The following is a 16,351-nucleotide window of genomic DNA, read 5'->3' as shown; positions in this document are numbered from 1 at the left end:
TATATTATTTGATTTATTCTCCAACTTTTAATTTACGCATAAATTTGAAGGAAACTTCGTTGCGTGTATCTTTTAAAACATAAACAATTAATATGCACATGCATCCATTGCAAATAATTTTCCATCAAAAATGCATTATTTAAAAGTGGATAATAATTTCGCATTAAGTTAACAAATTTGAATAAAAATTCTATTAAAATTTTTATAGCTTTTCTTTTTTTTTGTTCATGTGTATTTTGAATATACAAAAATTGTGTAAAGTATTATTCCTGCATAATATAGTACTTATATATTGTTTTCACTCCATAACAGCTATGGATAGGGGAATAGTGGAACATACTATCTCCTAATTGTAGAAAACATGTAGCTATAATACAGATAAAGCAAAAACTAATTGTGTACATTCACATAATAATATTTTTCTAAATAGAAATATAAATTGTATAAATATATAGTATTTATATGGAATAAGCAATATACTTAATTTTTGAAATGTGCATATTTGTACCGTGGCATTTTAAAAATTTCGTTATTTTGTATGTAAACAAACCAATAAAAAAATAATATGATAAAGTTTGAATATATTAAGATGCGCTTGAAAAGAAAAATATGCATTTTATCATAAAAAAATGAAAGCAATATAGCATTAGTTACAATGATACAAATTTACAAAAATGACATTTTATACTCAAATGCATCAATATTTTCATTATTTAAAAGATATATTTTTGTAAGTAAATGGAACTTAGCTCCAAAAGTAAAGCATGGAAAAAAGGGGCAAGATAAAAAGGCTACTGGAACAGATTCGACGGAAAGCACAGAGAAAGTACATATTTTTAATATTTATAATACTGTTGATAAAGACCATGACATATTACCAGATCATGCATATCCCAAATGGTTATGGGGTCTTGAAAAACCATTGAAGAGTTATGGTGAACTCGCATTGATGTTTTTATATGGAAAGGTAATTATGAAATATTACAAAGTTATTAAAAAAATAACATCAAAGTCAAGTAAAACAGTTATTTAACGATGTTATTAATGAATATCCTCGTATGTTACATTCATTTCGGTTATCACATTTATATATGCATAATACAGGCAACATATAATGTAGTACGCCAAAATATCGTATTGCATATGGATATAATTCACATATTTTTATGTACATTTTATTTTTTTTCGATTTTTAGAATGTCGAAAATGCTACGGCACAAGACTACCACCGATTTCGTAGATTACATAACAAAAACATAATTAAGTTGAATAACATGAGATTGAAAAAATCCAAAAGATCAACTATTAAACCGATTTTTTGGGATCTTTGAATTTGAGAAGCATACAAAAAAGGATATATACTTACATATTCACATATGATTGTACAATTTCTTAGTGTAAAAATTGAGAAATGGTATTGATTACACACGGAAAAAGTTGAAAAGTTTTTTTTTTATCCAAACGATTATAAAATAATTTTTCCAAGTTTTCCAATCCATGTATTCTTTTTAATTTGTACATATTTGTGTTCCCCCTTTATGGTGTATTTTATATGTATTACAATTAAACAATGTATATATACACACACTTAATATGCGTATTTTTATGTGTGTATTAGTTAAGATGACAGTTTCCTCCTTGCCGTTCATATTTTTTTTTATTATATATCCAAAAATACTTTATATTTTGGCTGTTTTTCACATTTAAAGCATTTCAAATTAACAATTAATTCAATGGATAAATATATTTGTATATATTTTTTTCATTACTACAAATATGGTAAACAAATCTTATATTTTCATATTAGTGTATGAAAATTAAAAGTTTATAATGACAACTTTGACAATAGTGTATATCATCTCCACTTAAAATTTAACAAAAAAAATTCTGTTTATATTTTTTAATACAATTTATAACAAATTATTGTTATTAAAAAAAGAAAAAAAAACATATAAATTTAAAGTAAATAAGAAAAAAACCTTAAATTTATTTAGTAATGCAACAGGAAAATATGCATAAGCATATATAGTTTTGGGGGGCATAATTAAAAATTTAATGTGATAAGTGTGCCTTTTTGCCAAATTAATAAGAGTAATCAGGGAATTCGAGACATAGGTATATACTAATGGGATAATGAAATGTTTAGAGTAAAAACTAAAAAAAGGAAGGCATTTCATCTACACATATATACGTAATGAGAATATATGTGCATGCCAATAAGCATACGATTTTCAAGGTTTCCCTAAAATTGCACAAGTGGGAAAAGTACAACAATTTTTGATAATTTTCTTTTTAAAAGTTGTTACAAAAAATAACAGGTAGGAAATGAAAATACCTAACAAAAGAAAAATAAATAAACCAGAAAATAAACTATATACCAAGAAAAATAAGATAATTGAACAAAATAAAGATCTTTCAAATGATAGTTATGAAAATAGTGATTTAATAGAAGAACTTTATATAGCACAAAATAACGAAAATGAAAAATCAAAAGTAAGGGCAACTGGAAAAATAAAATTGGACAAAGAAAATGAGAACCATTACAATGGTAATATAGGGGCGAATAAATATGAAACAAACAAAAGGATAAAAGAATATAACAATAATGTTAACATAACCAATAATAGTGAAAGTAAGCAAAATAGGATAATATTAACTAGTTCGCAACAAAAAAATGAAGATACTGTAAAAGAAAATAATGAGCGTTTGAAAAGACTCAAAAAAGGTGCAATAATTGAAATAACATTATTTAACTGGATGGTTTTTAGTGGCCCTATAAAATTAAAAGCTAATGAAGGAATTAATTTAATTGCTGCAGCAAATGCGAGTGGTAAGTCTTCTATTGTTTGTGCATTAGTTTTCGGGTTAGGATATAACTCAAGCATTTTATCTAGAAATAAAGAATTGATAAATTTTATAAAAAAAGGAGAGAAAAAAAGTTATATAGAAATATTTTTAAAATATGATGATACAAAAAATGTGTGTGTAAAAAGAATCATGAATATAAATGATAATAAAGTAGAATCTATTTGGCTAATAAATAATAAAAAAACAAATTTCACAAATATTTTAGATATCCAAAAAGATTATAATTTAAATTTGGATAATTTGATCACATTTATGCCTCAAGAAAATGTTAGTAAATTTTCAAGACTAAATCCTGAAGAGTTATTTGAATATACACTTTTAGCAATTGATAGTAAGCTCTTAAAAATTTATAAAAATTTAAATGAAATTATAAATTCTAAACAAGTTGGAGAAAATAAGTTGGCTATATATGAGCATGAAATTGTTGAAGAAGAAAAGTTAATGAATAACTTAGAAGAAAAAAAAAGCAAATTTGATGATTTAAGACAGCTTATTTCTATTGTCAAGTTATATAAAATTAAAAAGAATATGTTAATTTTACAAAAAAAAAGAAATAACTTAAAGCATTATAAAATAACAATAGACCAATTAATTAAAGATAAGGATAAACAGTTTAAAGTGCTAAAAGAATATTTAAAGGAATTAGAAAAATGCCATAGAATCTTAAACAAATTATCATTGAAAATTGGACATAAAAAAAATGAAATAAAAGAATCAGTTTCTAAATATGTGTTATGGAATGTGAAATTAGAAGAAATCGAAAAAGAAATTTTAAGCGAAGAAAAAATCATGGAAGATACAGTTCAAAATATGTGCGATAATGCAGATTATATTAAAGATATAGATAAACAGATTAAAAAAACAAATGAAGAAATAAAAGAAATAGAATCATTTTTTAGTGAAAAAGAAAAAAATAGCAAACAAAATGATATACGAGAAAATGAATTGCAAAATGAATTAAAAGAATTGATAAATGAAAATAAAAAAAATATAATGAAAAAATATACATTACAATCAGAGATAAATATAATTACAGAAAAAATTAAAAGAGCACGAAATTATGAAAATATTCAAGAAGAAAAAATGTTAAATAACATCGATTTTATTTTCAGAGAAAGAATAATTAATTATAAGAGAAACATTAAAAATATTGTACGAACACACAGTTTAATAAGTGATAATTTTATAGACAATTTAACAACCAAATATGATGAAACCAAAATAACAAATCAAAATGAACTTAATGATGCTATTATCGATGAATTATCTAAAAGGAATATTCTATATGGACCTATTTGTAAATATATTAAATGCACAAACCCCGAATTTGATTATATATTAGAATTTTTTTTAAAAAAATATTTTAATAGTTTTTTATTAATTAAAAAAGGAAATCAAGAATTACTCGAATCCTTATATAAAAATTATAAGCTTTCAGTTATCACAATGACAAAAGAAACTCATGAATTTTGTTATGTAACTAATGAAATGAAAAAAAGAGGAGTAAAATGTTTCATATATGAATTATTTGACAGCCCCAAAGTAATAAAGCACGGGTTATCAAATTTTCTACCATTAAATATAGCCTTTGTAATAAAAGAAGATGCACTAAAAAATAAAAGTACAGATGAAATAAACGAATTTAACAATTTTATGATAAAAGAATTATCAAAACAATTGAAAGAAGAAATTAGTAGTTTATTCTATTTTTGTAACAATAATGTGCATAAATATAAAATAAGTTCATATGATAAAAAAATATACGTGCATACTTTTTCATATATAAAAAAAAAGTGTAATATACTATATAGCATAACAAGTGATGTGGAACGTGATTTAGACAATCTATTTGAAAAAAAAAAAAAATATAATGAGGAATTAACAGTGATAGAACAAAATATACAAGAGTCTGATAAACTCAAAAAAATGAAAAATGATGAATATAATAAAATAATTTTAGAAAAAAGTGAAATAAATATAAAAAAGAAAAAGCTAGTTTTACTAAATAATGAATTAAAAAATTTACAAAACAATTTAAACCTTTATTTAAAAGGAGAACATATAATAGACCAAAAAAAAATAAGTATAACTAAAAATATAAATTTATTAAATGAAAAAAAAATAAAAATATGTGATGATTATTTCACACTTTTAAAAAAACATGTAAAATCTGATGAGGATTTATTTTCACATTCTCGTTATTTTAATGAATGGAAAAGATATCTTTCTGTTATAAAAAATAAAAATGCAGATAACGAAGAAAAACTTGAAATGATCAAAAAAACGATTGATGCTGAGATGACTAAATATACAACATGCTTAAATGATATAAAGGAATTAGAAGATATTATAAAAGCTCAAAGAGGGGAATTAACAAATAACGAAATCAAATTTATAAATGAAATTAATATGTCTTTAGATGAAATTGACAAGAAGCTACAAGAATGTTTAATTCAACAAAAAATATACCCAGATGTTGAAAAAGATGAAGAAAAATATAACCTTATATCTATTCAAATACAAAAACACAAAGAAAATATAGAAAATAAAAAAAAAGAAATTGAAAACCTAAAAAGAGATTTACAAAATTATGATAAACAGATTGAATCGATATTACCTAATTGGTCAAATGAAATAAATGAATATATTATTTTTTTAAATCATAATTTCCAAAAATTTATGAATTTTATAAACCCAGATTATGATGGTAAAATTGAGTTAGTTAAAAAAAATGACATATATGAAAAATGTCAATTATTTGTAAAAGTTAAATTTAAACAAACTTCGCCATTTTTATCATTGTCTGTATCTCATCAATCTGGAGGAGAAAGATCATTAAGTACTATGTTGTATATATTATCGATTCAAAAATTAACAAAAAATGGATTTTATGTTCTTGATGAATTAAATCAAGGCTTAGATCAAGTTAATGAAAAAAAAATTTTTGAATTACTTTCATGCTTATCCAATCCAGTATTATATGAACAACATTTTTTACATCAATATCATTACAAATATATAAATATTGACTATAAATCAAAACCACAGTATTTTATATTAACACCCCAAATTATTAGAAATATACCATTTAAAGACATAACCGTTCATTACCTGTTCAATGGCTTTGGTGTGATTGAAGATCAGTTTGATAATTTACATTATTAAACAGAGAAAGCAAAAAATTGGAAATTAAGAAATATGTTACTATATGCCAATTTGATAGCTTTCCGTCGTACCTTTCGCCATTTTTAATTTTTTTTGCTATTCTTTTTGCTACTTTTTTTATTTTTTTTCATTTTATTTTATTTTCATTTTATTTTATTTTATTTTTTTTTTTTTTCATTTTATTTTTTTTTCATTTTTCGTTCCTCCACTATTATTATCATTCGTACTTGGCAAAATTTTTAAAACGCAACAAATTTAATATCATTTGCATTCTAAATATGAAATAAAAAAGGTACCATGTTTCGAATAAAATATACTGGTAAAGGATATATATATAAAACAAAAAAAAACACAACAATATCAATGCGTTATTTCAAGTATCAAATATATACGTCCTATATATTTATACATTCGTATATATGAATTTTTATAAGAAATTTTTGTAACGTTTTTTTTCTCTATAAATGTTTTACATAGGAGATATTATGCGTATTCGTATTCGTGAGAAATACGACTTATTTTTTTTTATAATTTAAATAAAAAAAATTAAATAAATAAAATATGTTTTAAAATAATTTAAGTTTCAAAAAAATTAATGAAAAATAAAAAATTTTTCGTTTTTTTATAAATTACTATTCAAGAATAAATATAAATATGTATAGATAATTAACAAAGTTGTTGAGGATGATTATCCAGATAATTATAAATCCAAGAGTTTGAAAATTACAAAAAAAATCAATCATAAAAATTATGAATGAGCAATATTCATATGCCTGTACAAATTGTATGAGAGAAAAATATTTATAAATTTTATCTCAATGAGTACATAAATAAAAACATTCAAACAATAATATGTTCAATAAAACCAGGATATAACTTTTTTTTATAATTTGAAGAGTATACATAGATATTACCTTTACTACATTTTAATGCTAATTTAATTATTTTTTATGTATTATTAAAACACTGTTATATTTATTTTTAACATCCAATAGAGATATTAGAACAATCTTATTGTCTATATATATTATATTATTTTATGTAAAAATATATGTGAGCTTGATATATATTAAACACAATTATATATCACCAGTTACATCACATATATAATTCTTTAAATTTACATGCATATATATAAATATATATATATATATTTAGAAAGAAGATATCATGGATCCAACAGAAGCTGCAAATAACTCTGATGCCCAGGAAAATTCAGCAGAAGTTAATGCAAAAATATTTCCATTAGCTTCTCCAGAATTAACTAATCAAATCTTAGACGTCATACAGAGGGCGACTGTATACAGACAACTTAGGAGAGGTGCAAATGAAGGTAAGAAATAAAAAAAATAAAATAAAAAAAAACACCAACATATGCGTTAAAATAATACTATATTCCTTCCAAAATATAGTAATCATTCAATTATGCAATATGATCACAATCCCCATATATGTGTATATATATTTTTTTTTTCCAGCTGTCAAAAGTTTGCATAAGGGAATATCAGAATTAGTAGTTTTAGCAGCAGATGCCAAGCCATTGGAAATTATTTCTCATATCCCTTTAGTTTGTGAAGATAAGGTATTATAATTTAAAAAAAAAATATATATATATATATGCATACATACTATATTATAATTAGTCTTATTATCAAAAATAACAGTTTTTTATCCATTTTCAATTATTTTTACTGTATCATACACATTATTTTATATATATATTTTTTAGAACACTCCATATGTATATGTTAGAAGTAAAATGGCATTAGGACGTGCTTGTGGAATATCAAGATCTGTGATAGCTACTTCAATAATTACAAAAGATGGATCACCATTAGAAACTCAAATAACAGAATTAAAAGATTTAATAGAACAGATGCTAATATAATTTATACATTTTCAAAAATTTATATTTTAAGAATTTCATTTTTCTCCAAACATATAATTTTTATTCGTTTTTATTTCGTTGAATTGCTTATAAAGTCTTTTTTTTTCACTAATATGTTTAAGCCTATAATATATGTTCTTATTAATACATGCTTAAATGCATTTAATTTTAAACACACACAATGTCCATATATATTATATACAAAAATAAATTTTAACAAATTTTTAATATACAATTTTTTTTTTTATTTCCTCTTTTTCTATTCTCACATGGATTATATGCTACATAAATTTAAGTTTATATATTTTGCGATATATAATCAATGAACTGTATATATTCAAGTATTATATATAAATATAAGTATGTGAAAAATGTAAAAAACAATGAAATGTTAGACATATTTATATTAACAAAAATATTTATACATTTCTAATCCAGCAAAAAAAAAGAGTAGTCAAATTTTTAACACACAAAAATGTCGGAAGTTATAAACAATGAATATATACATGCTTATTTGATAATAAATAAGATTTCCCAATTAATACAAACTGTTTAACAAAATTTAAACTAAAACTACAAGCGCTTATATAGCATTATATCACATTATGTTTGTTCGTTTTATAAAATTATCATATATATGTATAATATATATTAATTGGTATATTTTCTTAATTAACGAATGCAATTTTCTTTTTAGTATGCGTTAAACTTAATGCAAACTTATATATGAAAATGATTATATTAAGCATTTGAGAATATATAAATATTTGCTAAATAAAAAAATATAATTAAATTATTGATAAAATATTTTGCCGTATATATGAACTGTAAATTATCCTATTCTCATTTTGTTCATGTAAAAATATTTTTTTTTGTTTTTTAAAATAATAAAATAAAAATAAAATATTGGAAAAATAAACTCAAATTATAACAATGATAAAAAATTTAAAACATATTTATAATAATAGTAATCAAAATTTATATTTACGATTGAAAGAATAAAAAGCACTTAAAGGAAATGATTTTGCCGTTTTGCACGTTATTTATGTTTTTGTATATTATTGCATTATGATTTTCAATATAAAAATATATTTTAGCATATATATTATATAGGCTTATAAAATTTATTGATTTTAATTATATATAAAATACTTACTATTTTATAATAATTTTTTTATTAATTTTTAGTATTATCTTAATATTATTATATATTTATGCATATGTGGGCATTTTAAGTGTATGGATATTATTTCCTTCTTTTTTTTTGATAATAAACTTTGTTTGATCATTTTATATATCTGTGTATTATTTTACATCTTTATATTTATATATTTTATTTGAATTTTTTAAAATCCCCTATTGTATATGATTTTTCTTTAATATATATATTTTCCAAAAGTCTACAAAATGACATACTTCCTCCTTAAAATTATAAGACAATAAGTTCCAAACGAAATTCAACAACAATACATGCGTTCGTTCATTTGCATATATATACACACATATATACACACATATATACACATATGTGTAATTATACACCCCTTGTAAATACTATTTATTTTATGTAATTCAAATATATGTCTTATTTTCTCTCAAACAAACCGAAGTTCTTTTATTTGTCTATAATAAAATAAAAACATTCATGTGCCCTTATGTATGAATATATAAAAAAAAAAAAAAAAGTGGTATGTATTTAGAAATGTAGAATCAAATAAATCATAAAAATAAAATATAAAATAAACAAGTTAATCCGGATAAATCAAATATGAAGATTTATTTAATTTCATATGTTGTTCCTATTCTTGTATATTTATTATATATATTGTTGAATAATCAAAAAGGCCTATCGAAATATAACAATTACATAAATTCAAAGCTAAATGATGTATTATTATTTTTTAATATATATGAAATAAAATTCCCAAATAGTTATAATAATAATGAACAAATTTTGGGGTTACATATTCGAGATATTGAAGAAGATTCCCGTGTAGCATATGAAATACTAAAAGAGTTAACTCAAAAAAATTATTTTAGAATATTTAAAGTTAACTTACATGTTCCATGCAAGCTTCAAAAAATTAGTGAAAAATGCAATGAAAAGACAAAATGTAGTGTTTGTGAATGTACAGAAGATGAAATACCATATAATTTTAGAACAAATGAAGTTGAAATAATACATGATCAATATGCTCAAGAAGATTTAAAAAAAACATTTATAGCTAGCAAATTATATAAAGATATATTAGGAACATATGTCCCTTCTGATGAAGGGTTTTTATCTTATGTAGATTTAATTTATAATTCCCCTTCATATACTGCATATGAAGGGAAAAGCATATGGTATATATTGTATACTTTTCATAATAATGAACTATTTTATATATATATTACATGCATTATAATGTTTTATTTCCTTTATTTGTAGGAATCGAATATATTTAGAAAATTGCTTTCAAAATGGAGAAAATGCATGTAAAGAAATGAATAATTTTTATAAAATTATATCAGGAATGCAATCGAGTATTGCAGCTTTAGCTTCAGAATATTATTATTTAAAAAATGATTTTGTTTTTGGTGATATGCATACAGATAATACAATTAAAAATCATTATATTAAAAAAATCGACTATGATTATAATTTATCTTTTTTTAAAGAAAAAATTGCTCTATATCCTGATAGAATTGAAAATTTATATTTTACATTTGCCATATTATTAAGAGCCTTATGCCGATTGAAGCCTCTTTTTAGCCAATGCAAATGCAATTCAGGTAAAGTTCAAAAAAAAAAAAAAAAAAAACACATTTGAAAAGTGTAACCAAATTTACTGCCTTTCCAAATATTTTTACAATTAAATAAAAACATTTTGCACATATTTATCTTTTTCAATCTTCATTTTAGGAATTAAAGAAAATGATAAAGATGCATTCAAACTTTTAAACGAATTTCTTGGAAAACAATATCACTCTTGTTCTTCTGAGGAATTTCTTGAGCCTATATTTCCAACGCATGGAAAAGAAATTTTATCAAAATTTATGAATATAACAAGTATATTGGATTGCGTTCCTTGTATTAAATGCAAATTACATGGGAAGTTAAAAACAACAGCTTTGCAAATAGCTTTAGTGGTATAGACATAAAACACGACTATAAATTTATTTTCGTTTTATAATTCCACTTTTTATACATTATGATTATAACAAATTTCAATTTATTTCAAAATCGTCACTTTTTTTTTCTCCAATTATATAGGAAGGGGTAGGGGACGAACACATTGGCTCCCTAGAAAGAAATGAAGCAACTGCTTTAATAAATGCGATTTATCATTTTGCTGATTCGATCTTAATTATTAAAAAGTAAGTCCTTAAAATGGATAATCTAATAGGGTTTGCATAACATTCAATTTTTCTTTTTTCACTTGTTCATTTTTTATTGCAGGTTTGAAGAACGACTGAAATTGAAGAAAACACTATTTATATTTTATTTAGTGTCCCTTATATTATTCATACTTCTACTATTGCTCTCAATCATATTTATAAATATGAGAACCCTCCGAAAAAAAAAAAAAAAATGCAAGCTGTAAAAAAAAATATATAATCCCCATAGATTTCACTACACGCATGGAATGTTAATTCGCGTTGTCTAGGATTTCAACTATTCCTATATTATGGATTTTTATCATTTGACATTTCTTTGTTTTATTTCATACTATATGTTACATGATTCATTAAAAGAAATCGGATTTTAAGAAATATGGGCTGGAGAGTTTACTGTTTAGTTATTAATATTTTGTTTTTTTAAATGCGTTTTCATAATTATATAATTTTCTTATTTTTTTCACATTTTGTATTTTTCAAACTAAAATAAAATTTTAAACCCATCAAAATGGTGTAATATAAATTGAAAAATTATGCATGTAACAATTCTTATAAATAAAATGAATAAGCAATACAAAAAACATTCAAATGGCAGTAACCATAAAAGGGATAAAAAAAAATACACATATATATATATCCATACATACACATGTGCAAGCGTAAATGATTAGAACATATGCTATTAAATATATATTCCATATTTTTTTGTACTAACATTTTTTATGAATTTCAATGTCTCCATTTAAGTTAGTAAACATGATGTGGTTACAAACAGATTGATCATCTAGTACATTTGTATTTTCTAAATCCCCATGAGAGTTTAAATCAAGATTTAAAAAATTTATATAAGTTGGATTAGAAATTGAACAAGTATTATTTAAAACATTTAATTTAGATATTACATCATTATCTAAAAAATTTATAGAAAACCTTATTGGCTCAAACAAAATTTTTCCCATGGAATTAACTGTACATAAATGATTTTTATATGATAATGCTGCAACTATTTTATCATTAAAAATTTGTTTAGAATTATTATTTATTGCGTTTGAAAATTTATTTATCCATTTCTCTGCTCTTATATCATAAAAATATAAACTCTTATTTTCATCAAGAAATAAAATATTATTATCATTAATTAAAGAGGAATATACAATATTACATGATCTATTTAAAAATACCGAATTCATATATTTTTTTATTTTTTTTTCAAATAAATGCTGATAATGTGTATAAGTTCTATTTATGTAATCTAATTCATTTTCTTCATTAATATGACGATTATCAAATATCAAATTCTTCACTTTTTTTTTTATATTAACATTATAGTTTTTATTATTATATCCCTTTTTTATTTCATTTCCAAACGAATTTATAGGGGGGGTATATTTGTTATAATCATGAAAAGAATTGTTGGAAAGGGGAATAGAACAAGTATTTCCAAAGCGTATTTCATTTATTATATTATTTATATAATTTTTTTTATTATAACTAATTGTATTTGTAAAATTATTTAAAAAATTATTAGAGTTGTTAAGAATGTTTTTAGGAGGCATTCTTATGTCAAATAATTTTATTTCATCAGATCTTGTAAATAATAATTTATTTTTTAATTCTATATATTTTATTGGATTATTAAAATTATCGTAAGTTTGTATTATTTCAAAATTATTTTCTACATCTATTAATTGTATAGTTTCATCATTTGATCCCGTTGCCAAATAACTATTATTGTAATTCATACAAGTAATAGTATCATTATGAATTTTTTTTTTAATTAATTTATTATAAATATTTTCATTATTTCCAATTTTTATAATATTGTTTTTATTATCTTCATTTCTATCTGTACAATATTTATAATCAAAAACAGAATCAAACGATGAACAAATTGAATCTGTATCATAACTATCAGATTCTTCATTTTTAGACAAATTTATTAAATCGGAATTTACATTTTTGTTTGAAATTTTAGTTTGATTCTTCATAATATTATATCTATTATTACTATCTACTTTTTTTATAACATTTTGAGGGTTCATAAAAATTATATTTCCATTAATTGTTCCCAAAATAAAATTTGTATTTATATTAGTTATGCACGAAAAAGTTTCATTACATAATTTTAAAGAAATTAAATTTTTATTTTTAACATTTAATAAATCATAAAAATCAATAATTTTAACAAATCCATTATCACAAATAAAACAAATATTATTATTATTATTATTAGAACATACACCTTTTATATTACATGGAATATTATATACTTTTTCTAATTTCCATAAATAGGTTTTAAAATAATTTGAATAATTATTATTATTTTTTTTTTCACCAAATTTATTATTAATAGAAAATTCATCAATTATTGTAATTCCATCACAATTTTTATCCAAAATATTATTATTATCATTTTTATCTGAATTTTCTTCATTATTAGAATTATACATTTCGCTATTTTCAACATTATATTCTTGATTTGAATTATTTATACTATCACATTTTGATGATATATTTTTTTTTTTTTGATAATAAATGTCCTCTAAAAGTTCTATAATAACTGGGGAATAATACCATGGAAAATTATTTATATTTTTATTTAAGTCGAATGATATGTTTGATTTTTTTTGTATATGACTTTCTTTAAATAATTGATAAGGGCATTGACCAAATTCATGTAATTGTGTTCTTAACGCTTTAGATGACATTGAAGTAATTAAAGATTTTATTTGATGTTTAAATTTTTTTTCAGTTTTATTATCAGGATCATATGGTTCTGTTTGATATTGTAATGTTAATAACTGTTTTGGTAATCCAGTTACATTATATTTGAATTTTTCATACCCACTTGAATTATTATAACTTACATCTTTATGACTCATAGACAGTTTGTCATATAAAATTGTATGCATATATGTTAAGGGGTGAAATAAATTTATATTATCCCTAGCAGCTTGTCCTTTTTGTTTATATCCAAATATTAAATTAATCCATTCATGCAAATTTTTATTAACATAATTACTTTCCATTGCATTTTTCATAATTATTAAAAATTCATTTGCATTTTTACACCAATTAGGCAATATAACATCTTCTAAATTATTTTCATTTGTTTGAATATTTAAATAATTTTTTAAAAAATTATCATTATTTTCATATAATTCTGGTATTAATTCAATAAAAGATGAATTTGCATTTAATGCTGTGTTAAATGTAGTCTCTATGGATACAAACATTCTTGAAATGGTATCAAATTTTCCACTTTGTAATTTTAATTGACATTCTGGATATATTCTTATCAAAAAATATACAACATATGCTAAAGTAGAATAATGAGATCCAAAAAAATATTCATGATCATGCATTTTTTCAATTAATGAATTTAATCGATTTTTATTTAAACAACCAACTGGTTTTGTTAAATCTCTATAAACATTTTCATTATTTAAATTTATTTCTTTACTCGAATAATCTGATATAATCCATGGAAAAACTGGATATTGCGAAAAATCTTTTCGACTTCTACCAGATATACAATTTAAAAAATCGATATATTCATAATTTGTAATTAATCCGTTTGCCCATTTATCCATAACAAGATTTAAAAATTTGGGATTATCATCAATAAATAAACATTCTGGTTTTATATTTTTTAACACATTTAACATCATCTCCCTTTCATTATAATTTATAAATTCAACATACAACGATTTATATTTTTTATTAGAATGATTAAATATGATTTCTAAAGAGTTTGGTTTCATTGTTATAATTCTTTTAAATACATGTAATATTTTTTCAATTTCCCATTTTTTTTCTTTTTTATTTGTAAAATTTGGATTGGGCTGGAAATATATATATTTATTTGTTATGTTTAATATCCCTTTCATTTTAATAAGAGGCGAAATTTTAAAAATCCAAAACCCTTCAATTTTATTTGAAATAATAATTTCATGTAAACTTATACTACTAATATCAAATTTCGTGTTTTCAAATAATTTATCTATTATATTTTGTATATATAATTCTAAATTTATTTCCTTTCTTTCAATTTCTTCATTACAAGTTCTATTCACATTTAGACCATGAAAACTTTCTGAATTACCAATTACATCATTTTCATTTCCTATACCAGTTAAAATTTTGTGACGATTTTTTTTTTCATTAATTAATATCTCCATTTGTTTATCATGTATAATAATTGCGATTTTTATTTTTACAACAATATTGTATATCAATTTTATTTTTTTATTCATCAAATTTACTCCATCACATCTAAATGAGTATAGAAAAATATTTGATAAAATATTATCTGAAACTTCATTATATGTATTTCCAATTTTATTAGTTTCATTTAAATGCATTTCATCTGTTACACATTTTATATCTTGACTATTTGGTAAAGTTATAACTGGATTGTTAAAATCATTTTTTTCAACTTTATCGAAATTGTTTAAAATTTTTTCAAATATATTTATATGCTCATCTATATTATAGTTATCAATATTCTTTATTTCATTAATATAATCATTATAGTAGTTATTCATAATACCCATCGATTTTCTGCCTTTTCTATCATAAATAAATTGAGATGTGCATCTAGTTTTTTTTCCATGTATAGTTGTTTTTATTTTTACAATCTCTGATGCTCTTATTATTATTTCATTTTGTGTTTCATATAATTTTATATTTTCTAATTTTTTAAATGGAAATTTTAATACATCTTCATTATTATTATATGGCTCAAAAATCAAGGATCTTGAACATAATCTTAATCTACCTTTACTTTCAATATTATCATTTCCTTCTATTCTTTTCATAATTATTAACATATCATCAATATATTCTTCGTCTTCTTCTAAAAAAAGTAAATTAAAACACCTACTTTTACTTTTCTCCATTTTTCTATATATTACTCTTATTCAACTCCCTTTTTTTTTTTTTTATTATCTCTATTCTATAAAATCAGATATCTAATTATATTTTGCTACTACTCTGTTGCCACTTTTGTTTTTGTAGGGATCCCCCATATTTCGTTTGCATTTCCCT

At 21.8% G+C, this 16,351-nt stretch overlaps 5 protein-coding genes across 5 annotated transcripts; 4 read left to right on the top strand and 1 right to left on the bottom strand.

Moving 5' to 3' along the window:
* Window positions 1-655: 655 nt before the first annotated feature.
* On the top strand, window positions 656-1,331 carry PBANKA_0924600 (mitochondrial ribosomal protein L37, putative; the record flags this gene model as incomplete). The annotated part of the gene is made up of 2 exons (XM_034564838.1): window positions 656-967; window positions 1,197-1,331. The coding sequence occupies 2 exons, from the start codon at window positions 656-658 to the stop codon at window positions 1,329-1,331; spliced, it is 447 nt and encodes a 148-aa protein (XP_034421596.1).
* A 994-nt stretch (window positions 1,332-2,325) lies between these two features.
* On the top strand, window positions 2,326-6,033 carry PBANKA_0924500 (structural maintenance of chromosomes protein 5, putative; the record flags this gene model as incomplete). Its single annotated transcript, XM_034564837.1, has 1 exon — window positions 2,326-6,033. The coding sequence occupies one exon, from the start codon at window positions 2,326-2,328 to the stop codon at window positions 6,031-6,033; it is 3,708 nt and encodes a 1,235-aa protein (XP_034421595.1).
* A 1,170-nt stretch (window positions 6,034-7,203) lies between these two features.
* PBANKA_0924400 (13 kDa ribonucleoprotein-associated protein, putative) lies at window positions 7,204-7,921 on the top strand (the record flags this gene model as incomplete). Its single annotated transcript, XM_034564836.1, has 3 exons — window positions 7,204-7,366; window positions 7,512-7,615; window positions 7,763-7,921. The coding sequence occupies 3 exons, from the start codon at window positions 7,204-7,206 to the stop codon at window positions 7,919-7,921; spliced, it is 426 nt and encodes a 141-aa protein (XP_034421594.1).
* A 1,768-nt stretch (window positions 7,922-9,689) lies between these two features.
* PBANKA_0924300 (endoplasmic reticulum oxidoreductin, putative) lies at window positions 9,690-11,508 on the top strand (the record flags this gene model as incomplete). Its single annotated transcript, XM_034564835.1, has 5 exons — window positions 9,690-10,267; window positions 10,353-10,696; window positions 10,827-11,053; window positions 11,178-11,281; window positions 11,364-11,508. The coding sequence occupies 5 exons, from the start codon at window positions 9,690-9,692 to the stop codon at window positions 11,506-11,508; spliced, it is 1,398 nt and encodes a 465-aa protein (XP_034421593.1).
* A 504-nt stretch (window positions 11,509-12,012) lies between these two features.
* PBANKA_0924200 (BEACH domain-containing protein, putative) lies at window positions 12,013-16,203 on the bottom strand (the record flags this gene model as incomplete). Its single annotated transcript, XM_034564834.1, has 1 exon — window positions 12,013-16,203. One exon carries the CDS (start codon window positions 16,201-16,203, stop codon window positions 12,013-12,015), a length of 4,191 nt encoding a protein of 1,396 aa, XP_034421592.1.
* Window positions 16,204-16,351: the final 148 nt, after the last annotated feature.

This window comes from Plasmodium berghei (assembly GCF_900002375.2).
Source record: "Plasmodium berghei ANKA genome assembly, chromosome: 9".
Classification (NCBI taxonomy): Eukaryota; Apicomplexa; class Aconoidasida; order Haemosporida; family Plasmodiidae; genus Plasmodium; species Plasmodium berghei.
This window is presented reverse-complemented; position numbering and strand designations above follow the sequence as displayed.